General features: G+C 34.3%; 1 protein-coding gene across 3 annotated transcripts in view; it reads left to right on the top strand.

The window, feature by feature from the left end:
- The window catches only part of ARHGAP15 (Rho GTPase activating protein 15), a 638,248-nt gene that overhangs the window by 303,577 nt on the left and 322,192 nt on the right, over nucleotides 1-12,479 (top strand). For all 3 annotated transcript variants that reach the window (XM_030916186.1, XM_010353830.2, XM_030916185.1), the window contains 2 exons: nucleotides 6,837-6,935; nucleotides 8,158-8,287. In XM_030916186.1, the coding sequence (XP_030772046.1) occupies nucleotides 6,837-6,935; nucleotides 8,158-8,287 (229 nt within the window). The remainder of the gene's footprint in view (nucleotides 1-6,836; nucleotides 6,936-8,157; nucleotides 8,288-12,479) is intronic.

Raw genomic sequence — 12,479 nt, 5'->3', positions numbered from 1 at the left:
AACTTTTAAAATTGAGCATTGCCTACAGAAGGAGAGTAATAATAAAAATTCCAATTTGAAAACGATGGGGACAGCAGATTCCCAGGTGTCATGTGACTGTGACTAAGTGAGTAATTGAACACAGTGTATATAGCTCAGGCAAGAAGATGCTCTGTGGTTGGCAGGGAGTGACTGGTGGTGACAAGTCCCAGGATGATTCATTTACCTACAGACAAGTACAACCCCCGAGTTTAAAAATTAAGAGCAATAAAAGTCTAAGTTGATATCTTTACACACAAACAGCTTCGATTAGTCTCTTTTTGAGTCGTTTTTCATATGAGCACCACAGGCAAAAGTTTTGGTATAGCTGCTGCAAAACTGTGGAAACTGCTAAACTATCTACTAATTACTTAGATAGTATTCTTTCATGAATATTGAGAAGACTGTTTCTCAGTACTTAAAATATTTTAACACAAATAAAAGACTGAACATGAGGGGTTTTTTTTTTTTTTGCATGTTAGTTTGAAATGAAATTTGGGGTTTAGATATTTGTTACTAAACAGAAAGGTAGAGTAGGCAAGTAATATGGGGTGTGAATGTGCACTACAGGGCCCATTTTATTATGCAGAACAAATCTCTGTTGTACGAATGCATGGACCAAATTATTTGGGTGTCAGAATACAGCTCAATTTCACTTAAAAAGCATTGTTTCTTGAAAGGTTGGCCTTAAACCTTAGATTTTGGAATGCACTGTAGGTCTGTCGTGTATGTAACCCGACATTTGTTTACTTTCCATTAAATAAGAAATTGCTTACATGGGCAGGTTATTTTGATATGATGACACCACTGAGGGTTCCAATAAATGTACATGCAAATCAATCAACCCCAAACATTATTGAAAACATATCCAATAAACATCTGGAAACTAATGAACGCACATTTGTTAACATAGGGGGAGTTGTGGAAATGCTGGATCCATTGGTGGCCTGACTTATTTAGTAGCATGTGGATTTAGGAACATTTCACGGAGTTAGAAGGAACAGAGTAATTATAACATAAGGTTCAACATCTTTAGATATGTAGAACATTTTCCGTTGCTTAAAACAAATATTCCCTAAGAAAGTATAAAACATTTTTCTGACTTGCAAAGTTTTTGCAGTCTATCATTTAAATTACTTAAATAAAGGGAGCTTTACTGCTCCCCAAAGCTGAGAATATAACACCCTCCATGCATATTAGCTTGATCTTCTTGACAGACCAGAAAAGTGTTTGTGTTTGCCAATTAAAACAAAAATGGATCCCTAGTGGCTTGTTCCTCATACAACTTTTGAAGACTGCTATCATTGTTTGCTAGGGTAACCCTGGATAAGGCTGCTATCCAAAGTAAACAAACTTTTCAAAACTTTCATGACAGATGGGGATTACAAATGCATTTTAATAAGAGAGTTGCCAAAGCAACTTTTTTTTTTTTGTAATCAGCATATATTTACTTAACATCTAGCAACATTGGGAACACAAGGCAGATACTTTCTCACAAAATGCTTTAACAAGTAACATTTTTGGAAAGGCAAATTGAAGACCTTTTACATCTAACTGATATTTTACCCTTCGTTTTATTTTAACTTTGCTCAACATGTTAAGAAAAATGTTAGGAATTACTCAAACTAGACTGTAATTTGAGACAGACGTTCAGTCTGATAGTGTAATTTCTTTGGTGGTCATAAACACCTTTGAGACCAAGTAATTAGCTATTAGTATAACCATGACAACCTTCATTTGATCAGTTATATGTTGAGTGATGCAAGATGAAAAAAATGTGAATCTGTGTGGGTTTTTAAAGCATTATTACTTCGATTTTAGGTCTCGGTATCTCCCTATCATGTATATTTCCTGCTAGGAGTATTGAATACAGATATGGACAAAATTATCACAAAAATAATTCATATTCACTTCACATAAACTCAGTGTATGTTGATATAACTTTTTATTTTTACTTAATTTAATTCAAATATAAAAATTATATCATGAAGTCCAAAGTATCTCTAAACATAATAGAAATTAAATTCCATTCCTCTTATTTACGTATTTCTAGAACCACTGTAACCATATTATTTAACATGTTTTAGGGCTCTTTGGATATTGGGCATATTTTATTATACATTTCCTACATACCATTTCAGTTTCATTAAGATGGAATAATCCCTCCTTAGATTCTAATCAAAATGTGAAAGGTTCAAGTGTAGGATTGCTTTAGTCTTTTCTAGGATTTGAAGGAGTTTTAGATAACCCAATTCAGTCTTAGATACATTTTTTCATAGCAAGAGAGTGCTTGTTTTTGGAAAGAAAAATCAGAGTTAGGATTTTGCATGATCTTTTAAAATCGGGCTATCTTTAGCCTAACTGCAAGGAAAGAAGCAACTTTGTCTAAAGTTGCTATTCCAAATTTCATAACTGAAACCAAATTATCACGGCCCTTTTCCTGTTCAAACACACAGTTCTTGACTGTATACAACTGTTTGCTGAGAACTAGTGAACTAGAAATCAAGATCTTTGTAATCTCTTAATTCTATCATTTAAAATGATGCCAATTTGATAGAATGGCATTCTCATTTTCCTCATTTGCTTCATTTTCTTCATTTGCAAAATTACTTTATGATAGTGGAGGAAAGCTGCATTTGGAGAATGTTTATTACGTGCTTTGAGATCATTAAAGCTGATATCACTTTGCATACCAAGTGGTGGTATTCATATCCTTAATATACTGAAGTTCTGATACAATCAACGTTTAAAGAATAACATATCATGACCACCACTTTATGCATACTTTCATGATGTAAATGTGCCTGCAGTAACTACTCACTCCTCTGAAATCTTGACATGAGCATTGTGTGTGCCACTCACATCGGTACTCAGAAGGAGCCATTTTCTAATGTTATTTATCTGTATATTCATGTGTCTTCTTTATCCAAACAGATTGAGTCCTTGAGGGTGGGGGCTGTGTCTCCCTAGCTTCTAGCAATGTGCCTTGTACTTAATGGATGCCTAATCAGTCATTGTTAATGATTAATAGGATGTTCTGTCATGAACGCGTCCTCTCTATTCTTCTGTACATGAAATTATTTGTGGGATTTATTCTGCAATCGGAAGGGTGGAGCTCTCAAACAGAGGGAAGTACCATGTCACTCATTATCTCTTACATCTTTGGTAATCTCCACATGTGCATCTGAAGTCATTTGGAAAAGAAGCTGATAATATTTTACCATCAGATGTGTTTTGCTGATGAGATGTATCTATAACATTGATCATTATTTCTGTTTGGTTATTACTTATAAAAGATTGGCAATAACTAAATTAAAATACCTACAATGTTTACTTTGTGTAGCTATGCATAATTTTGATTCTTTGTTATGTTTATTTTTCCCAAATTCTACACAATAAAGTATTATTCTTATAATCAGAAAAAAGAAGTTCTAAAAAAGGTTTTGTTTATATTCCAGTAAACAAAAGTATAGAAATTTGTATAAATGCCATTCTACACATTAATTTCTCATTTAAATTAAAATCTAATAGCATAAAATCTTACTGCCAGAATGAATATTGATGAGTGTTACTTAATTGACAATATTTAAAAGAACAATATTTAAATCAACATAAATGCTACTTAAAACTCTTTTAAGATGTTTTAAATTAGCATAACAAAACTCCATTTAATTAAAATCTAAAACACAAATTTCTTCGCTCTTCATCAGTGAAGTCTGGACTTGTATCTATCTGCCTCCATATTCAGAGGAACCGTAACAAGGACATAGACTATTCTAAGCCCACGTGAAAACCATTGTTGAATTAATCCCCAAAAACCTTAAGGAATGTGCCCACTCTGCATGTTGCTCAGTGGACACGCTTCAATAATTTCCTGGGCATATATTTCTTACCAGCAAGAATTCAGATGGACCCTTATTTATTATGAAAAAGTTCAAGACAAATTTCCCCAGATGGATACTTAAAGATATTTATTGTTGACACTGGCACACTTCATTAAGGTTACTTTGGTGCCCTGATACATTCCTTCAAAATACAACATGGTGGTGATGAGGGGATTCCAAGAAACATTTACCTAAAGTAGGTTTCTAAGCAAGGTGGAGACCAGCAGCTCTTATCTAAACCTGTTATGTTTTCCGTAAGTTCTTCCTTCATCCCCTCACCCCAGCATCTGTCATGGAGGCAAAACATATAGAAAGAGTACATTAACATGGCTTAATATCAAAGCCTTTATGTCTGTTACACATCATTTTAGATTGTCATAAGTTGTTCAATCAAAAGGTTTAGTCAAAGCTAACATTCTTTACTGATGTCTTTTTTCCCCAAGAGTGTTGGAAATTTGATTGTTCAAAGTGCAAATATGATTCAGCAAACCATTTATCAGAAATCCTAAAGAGGTAAAGTAAAAAAGTGGGTTGAGGAACCTGAATTAAATGGGCTTTACCAGTCAAAGATTTTGAAACTACTTTCCTGTGAGTGACTGGAATAGAGCAGAACAAAGTCAATTACTGACTGTAATTAAGAAGTGGATGCATTTAAACTGTAGAGAGCAGTAGCAGACTTCTCCAGACTGCCTGGTAACTCGAAAGATTAGTGGGAAGACAGAGGAAAGGATGTGAACTGTATCTCTCTGATAGTATGTTTTGAATGAATTGCTTTCATATAGCTCTCTGATCTAACTTCTCAAAATGAATTCATAAATCACTGATTATGTATGATTAATGCAGTAATATATTTGGACAAAGGAACTTTTAAAATACATTTTGCTTTTGGTTGTGTTAGCAATATAAGATCCCCTTTGCATTGCATAGCATGCACCAAAAATGCAAATGCACTGCTAAAGTACTTATATTTTATCACTGTTTGAATTTACTAGACTGAAAGCTGAACTATGTTGGCTCTTTCGTAAACCCTCAAAACATAGTAAATCTAATTATGTTTGTTTCTCATACTTTTTAAATGTTGTTTCTTTTTATAATTTTAATAATGGTTTATTTATACTGGCAGAGAAATATTATACATTGTGCTTTGGCTAATTCATTTGTCTTTGTGTGTGTTAACAAATTGTGATGTTAGAAATACATTCATAATCAAAATATTTAACTACAGATTAGGATGAAGGTAGAGGTCTAGGACATTACTAGTTTTCTTGTGTTAGAAATGACCTTATATTTTTAGATTACTATTTCTTAGGCAACACTCTATAAAGTAAATATTTGGAACTTTATCTGAGTAGAGAACATTGCAATGGTGTTCAGATAATTAGGAAAACATCACCTTAGCTGTCTTTTACTGGATGCATAAAACAGGAAACTGTTTTGAGCCATCCTTATTCTTATATGCAGTTTCATTTTAAAAAGAGAGAAAATGATTGGTCCCAGTAATCTGTCAAATTCTAGTGTAGGCAATTAAATCCTATTATTTTCAATCTTTCACTTCTTATAATTGCATACACTTTAGACAGTTCTTCTCCTTATAGTTAGAGAGACAACATTTGATATTGGAACCCATCTCAATCAAGAATGGTTACTTTGTAGTACTGATTAATGTTGAATCTCTATAGAGTTTTCCTAAAAACAAATGACAAATGAATATATATGCACATATGTAACAGATTTCTTTCAAAACCCCAAAATCATTGTCATCAAATGTAGCCATGAGACTCCTTGAAGCCTTCAGAATGAGCCATTTGGGGTAATAATTGTCACTTTAATGATAGAATTATAGAGATAGCCTAAAGCATGATTTGTGATTTTCTGAACCTGTGCCACATTTCAGCGTTCACCTCCTGTTTAGAGCAAGGAAGGCTGAGAAGAGGTGACTGGCTCCTGATTGAGTATTTTGAAATGTCAGTCCTCTAAACCTCTGAACTCTGTGTGACGGTAGTTGGGAAATGTTCATCTTCCTGTTGCAAGAAAAAGTCAATAATAAAAAGGGAAAATCTTCACAGTTCAGATGGATGGCCAAATACAAAAAGCGTGTCCACACCCACTCTAATCAATTTTTTCTCTAAGTAGCCCGTTACGTGTGAAACTAAGAGTATTGCCCTGTTTCTATAGGGTCATATCCTTTTCTCACAAGTCTGGGGAGAAAAAGATTTACTGTAATGAAAAATGGACAGTTACACACTAAACATTGCCAACTACTTAGCAGTGCTGAGAGTCAGGAACTTGGATGTTCATTTGATAAATACTCTCCCAGAGAGGTTCAAATATGTAAATGAACTTTTATTTTAATATACTCCTTTTGTGGGGAAATTGGTTTTTTCATTACTTTCCTATAGATCTCTGATAAGAAAGTAGAAAGAGTCAAATGTTATTCATCTGAATGACCTTTTGGAAGTCTGCAATTAGTCTTTTTGGTAAATAATCTGTTTTAGAGCTCTCCATAAAAGGAAATCAAATATAGAGATACTATTAGATTTGAAAAAGACAGACAGGAAAGAAGCAAACGTGCAGAATGAATTCTGACACACCCGGGTGCATTTTTCTGCGGGTTCTGACTTAAGTGTGTACTGTCTGCAGTTCTCTGAACTTCCTGGCTTATTTCTCCTTAAGTTGGAGTAATTCAGCTCTAGCCCTACTCTGGCTTAATCGTTCTATTATTAAAACAATAATGTATTTGTTATGACATGAAAAACAGTTTATAGAGAGCAGTTCAAAATGCTCCCAGTTCCCAGAAAGACAATTACTGGAATACAAGAAAATATTTCAGTTTATTAAACTGTGTTTTTTAAAAAAGGATTTTTACATGTAAGAGATCTATCTTACATAGTTTCTTTACCTATTTCTTTTTCTTTTTTTTTTTTTTTTTTTCAGATCACAACAGTATCAGGAAATGAGTTCCTTCTACAGTCAGATATTGACTTCATCATATTGGATTGGTTCCACGCTATCAAAAATGCAATTGACAGATTGGTATGTATTTGTTTTGGCTGTTACCTTTATTAATTAAAATGTAGTCATTTAAATCTTACTGCTCAGGCATATAACACACACACTCATTTAAATAGATCCTATGGACTGAGAGATATTAAGTTCTTTTAGTTTAAATAGAATCCACTAAAAACCTTTTCAGCAGATAGGATTTGTAAAACTAAATGTCATTTAATTTCTCTCTTTCAAAAGTATAATGCATTCTTTCTTTTTTTCTGATATAACGTGGACATTCATTTACTGGAGGCTGTAAAAAGCACACAAGCCCTTAATAACTACGGATTTTTTTTTCATTTTCAGTTTATGCAGTCTGTAGTACATATTCCTGAAAATAAATATCAATGTATTTAAGACTCATTGTTATAATACCAATAAATAATAACCCTTTGTACTGATTTTTATTCTTCCAGCTAAGCTAGATTGTTCTTCTCATGAAAATTACATATTTAGAACTTCAAGACATTATCCTAAAACGTACATTTAGAGTATGTTTTCTAAGAATGAACTTATTTAAAACCACTCATTTCATGCTGAGTGTCTAGAACTACATTTAACTTTATGACACTAATATTTGCAAAATTTTGAGAAAGAAATATTCTTAATGCGGAATACAACATGATAGTAAAAGATTTTCTGTGTGATTTTCTTGATACTTAATTGCAGGCTTTCATTAAATCATTTTAGGACTAACATTTTAGAAAGTAAAATAACAAATGTACTTTTTCCTATTATCAGTATATTCCCCTTAAAGGGGTGTGCGTGTGAATGTGTGTGAGTGCACATACATACATACACACTCATACACGCAGAGTTTGTTGTCACTGAGGATGGACTCTGGGACCAGACTGCTAGAGTTTGAATTCTACTTCTATCATTTGCTACCTGTGTGACCTTAGGCAAATTACTTATGTATTTTGGCTTCATTTTCTTAATGAGGAAAATAAGGATAATAATAATACCACCTACTCTATAGAATTGTTGTAATGATTGATTGGACTAATGCATGTATAGTGCATATCATTTAGTAAGTACCATACACATATACAAACTATTATTAGATTATCGAGCTTAGCAAAGAAGACCTATCCCCAAATAATTACCTTACTTCAAATTTCCTCATAAACACCAAAATAGAACAAAAAACAATATGGAGAATCCTTTCTTTCTAGTAAAATTATTCAGTCTAATTGTTTTCTCTTTCCAGCCAAAGGATTCAAGTTGTCCATCAAGAAACCTGGAATTATTCAAAATCCAAAGATCCTCCAGCACTGAATTGCTAAGTCACTACAACAGTGATATAAAAGAACAGAAACCAGAGCACAGAAAATCTTTAAGTGAGTATTTTCTTTGACTTGCTCATTTTAAGTTTGTCTAAATGCAGTGCTTATGAAATATAAATGCATTGAAATGAGATTTAAGCCAAACTCATCACACTCATGGAAGATTCGTAGCCATTTCCTGGCCAAGGATTCATGCACTGGAGGGCAGTCTGGGCACTTTGCTCACATCATTGTTGATAATGCCTTTTGAGAAAATAATTGTTCCAAGGTCATGGTCTCTGCTTACAGCAAACCTCTGAATCTCTGAGTAATAGCCATGGTGTTCAGATTGGTGATTGATATTGAGAGTGGGAAATGTCAAGCGTCTCCAACCCTGGTATCCTGACTATTTTATTTGCATACATTAAAAGGTATGAGTGACCACCAGCATGGTCTAACTTAAGTCAACAGGCTATGCCACTTAACACACCTTCAGACCACCAGAAACATTTAGAAACATGCTTGCAGAGAGGCTGATAGAAAATGTGAGATGTGAATTAGATGTTCTCCAAGGTCACACCTAGTTCTAATATTCTGAAAGAATTGAATTTAGAGTAAAAACAATGGTCTCACTACTTACATAGTGATCTTGGCTATTTTTCTTAACTATTCCCCAAACTGCTTCTTCCTCAGTGAAAAGGGTTATTAAAATATGTTACACATATCTCACAGAGTTTATTTGAGTCTCAACCTCCTGAAAGAAAAGGTAGATATCTGGCTGGGTAAGGTAGCCCACGCCCGTAATCCCAGCACTTTGGGAGGCCGAGGTGGGTGGATCACGAGGTCAGGAGCTTGAGACCATCCTGGTCAACATGGTGAAACCCCATCTCTACTAAAACTACAAAAATTAGCTGGGCGTGGTGGCATGTGCTTGTAATCCTAGCTACTCAGGAGGCTGAGGCAGGAGAATTATTTGAACCAGGGAGTCAGAGGTTGCTGTGAGCTGAAATCACACCACAGCACTCCAGCCTGACTGGTGACACAACAAGACTCTGTCTCAGAAAAGGTAGACATCTTTGGAACCAGAGAAAACCTATTTCCCAAAGTCTTAAAAATTATAGTATTTTGGGGGGATCTTCTACCAGACTGACCCCAATCATGTGAATCACCATTTTTTTCCTGCTATTTCCCTCTGACCAAAGATCAATATACTGACATCCTAAACTTTTGAATTTAAGGAGAACGCAGTAAGTTGAGAAGAGCTGCTAATGGAATATATATATATATATATAATATATACATATATGTACATATATACATATACATATGTGTGCACTAAGAAAGATATATATGTATAGGTATACACATACATGTACACACTCATACACATATGATAGGGAAGAGAGAAGCTATTTATATGTGACAACATGTTTTCCAGAGTTGAGTTACTAAAGTCTACAAACCTAGAAATTGCATGAGAACTTAAGAGTAGAAGCACCCTTTTGAAATTAGGTCTTTATGCAAAATCCCATGCCATAATTTTCAACAACTGCTAGATACATTTACTTAGCCAGTTATGCTAAGTTGGAGTTTAAGATTATCAATGTTAATGTCTAGAAAATGCATGGTGTATTTGTGGAGAGTTAATGCCATTTCAAAAGACTTTTCCATATAATGGTACAGTTTAGAGTTATTTCATTTAAAGAATATTTTCCTTTCATTCCTGATCATTGTCTTCTTTTGCTTCACATGGTTTGAGACATAAGGTAAGATTTCAGAATTGGGATTTAGTTGGGAGTATATATTTAGTGTTAATCATATAAACATTTTGTAGTACATATAAAAGAATATGTGATGCAGTGACTAGCAGATCTGGAATCTTAGATACAATTTCTGGTTCGGAGAAGACCTTAAGATGTTTCTAAAACATGAAGAAAGATATATATGGAGAAAATAAAGGTTTGCAAAAATGCGTTTGAGAAACATTGAGGATAATAAATTCTCTGTTGAGTAACAGTCACTTTAAAAGTTTTAAGATACTGCTGAAAAAAAATCTTACAGATAGAACACTAACTACTTCTCTTTAGAATTTATTTTTAATTGGAAAAGACAATTTATTTTTCTACTTTGAGCTTAAACTCAATCCTGCTTAAAAACAAGGGAGGCCAGGAGTAGTGGCTCATGCCTGTAATCCCAGCACTTTGGGACACCAAGGCGGGTGGATTGCCTGAGGTCAGGAGTTCGAGACCAGCCTGGTCAACATAGTGAAACCCTGTCTCTACTAAAAATACAAAAATTAGCAGGGCATGGTGGCAGGCGCCTGTAATTCCAGCTACTTAGGAGGCTAAGGCACCAGAAATGCTTGAACCCAGGAGGCGGAGGTTACAGTGAGCTGAGATTGTACTGCTGCACTCTGGCCTGGGCCATAGAGGGAGACTCTGTCTCAAAGGAAGAGATACATGATTTATTAATTTCAAAATGTAACTAGTTGTACAATGACTTCATACTCACCTTTTACTTTGAAGTAAAAAAAAAAAAAAAAAAAAAAAAAAAACTAGAAAATATAAAACATTTACTGTACACCAGACACTGTTCCAAGTGCTTGTCTTACAGCGATACATTTAATCCTCTCACCAACCCTATGAGGTAGATATTATTAGTAACCCTATTTTATAGATGAGAAAACTGAGGCATGAAGAACTAAGGTAATTTGTACGAAGACAAGTTATGGAGACATGTTTCAAACCCAAGCAGTCTTATTTTAGAGCCTGTACTTTTAACCATTACACTATAATAAAGTGAACAAGTAAAAGGTAAGCTTAGTTTATATCAACCTTAGACTTGGATAGAAATAATATGTTACAAATAAGATTCATAGAAATCAGTAAACATGAATCAGGACCCAAAAAGTTATTGGCAAAAATAATTAAAGCTGTGTGTTTTCTTTCAATTTTGATTTCACTATTAAAATAAGAATTTAATCTTTAACCTAGCTCTAATTTTAGAAAATGCTTCTTTTCTGAATCTTGGTGAGTACGTATAGTTGTAAGCCTTTTTTTTTGGGCCAGTATGTTTCTTGCAATGTAGGATGGTTAATATCCATCTATTACTTTGAATTAAGTTCATTCAATATGTATGTATTCATTTTCATTTGGAAGGCATAATGATTGACCCACTCACACAATATCAAATTAGACCATGCATTTGAAATAGTGATTGACATATTTTATATTTCATGCTTTGTAAAATATTTTTTTCAAGTAGGAAATACCCTGTGTGAAACCCCTCTGATCTCAGTCCTAGATTTGAACACCCAAACTTAGGTTTGTTAAAACATGCATTTAGTTTCATGTCACCCTCTGGAGATTAAATAATTACATAGAATCAGAGACTCACAGTATCCTCTTCCTTATTACTAGTCTAAGCACAAACTTTTTGTCAGTTTTCTGCCTTTGGCTTCCTGTGCCCTTGATGTTCCCATAAGTTTTGCTGCCAAGATTGTAGACAGATAAAGCCAGAATTACTTTTTTAAAAGGCATGTGAACATCATTAGCAGCTAACAGGTGGTCATTTCATTGTCCTGTTTGTCTATATAACATGGGAAAAATATGTTCTCTCAATGAGTGAATTCAGAAAGTTATGTTTACATATACTTTGCTTTTAAAAAATATGATTCTAACCTGCCAACACTATTAAGAACTAATCAGATATTTTAAGATATCAGTTGAGTCTAATAGACAAGAAGCCAGAAAATTTAATGCAAGGGCCAAATCACTGTGGGAAACTCAGGACACCAGCCTGGGATGAGAGTAGGAGAGCAGCTCTCCAGGGAGGGCTGTTATGGAAAGTGGAGAGTCAATCAAAGAAGATGTGAATATATTTCTCTGAGGAAAGAGAACTGTCTTCCAGTGACAGCAAAGAGGGAGAAGGCCCAAATATAATAAATCTTGCATCAGATAACCTTGGCGAGGTTTCTTAACTTTTCTGAGTTTTACTTTCCACATCTATAAAAATGGGTCTAATACTGTCCTTAAAGGATCATGGGAGAATTTGAAATTAGACGTGTAAATACTTAGCTCACAGCAGGCACTCAGTAAGTAGGAACTCTTATTATCCTCCATGTCCCCAAGCAGATGGCACTGAGACAGGGCTTGAACCTGGTGGTGTTTGATGAAAGACTGGAGCAGGGCGTATATGCTTGCCATCCTACTCCCTGAGTGTACAAAAGGTAGGAAAAGCGTGCGAGAATTGGATATGGGACTCCTAG

Source organism: Rhinopithecus roxellana, chromosome 14, assembly GCF_007565055.1.
Source record: "Rhinopithecus roxellana isolate Shanxi Qingling chromosome 14, ASM756505v1, whole genome shotgun sequence".
Taxonomy (NCBI): Eukaryota; Metazoa; Chordata; class Mammalia; order Primates; family Cercopithecidae; genus Rhinopithecus; species Rhinopithecus roxellana.
Note: the sequence above shows the minus strand (reverse complement) of the source record. Positions and strands in the feature narration are given on the sequence as shown.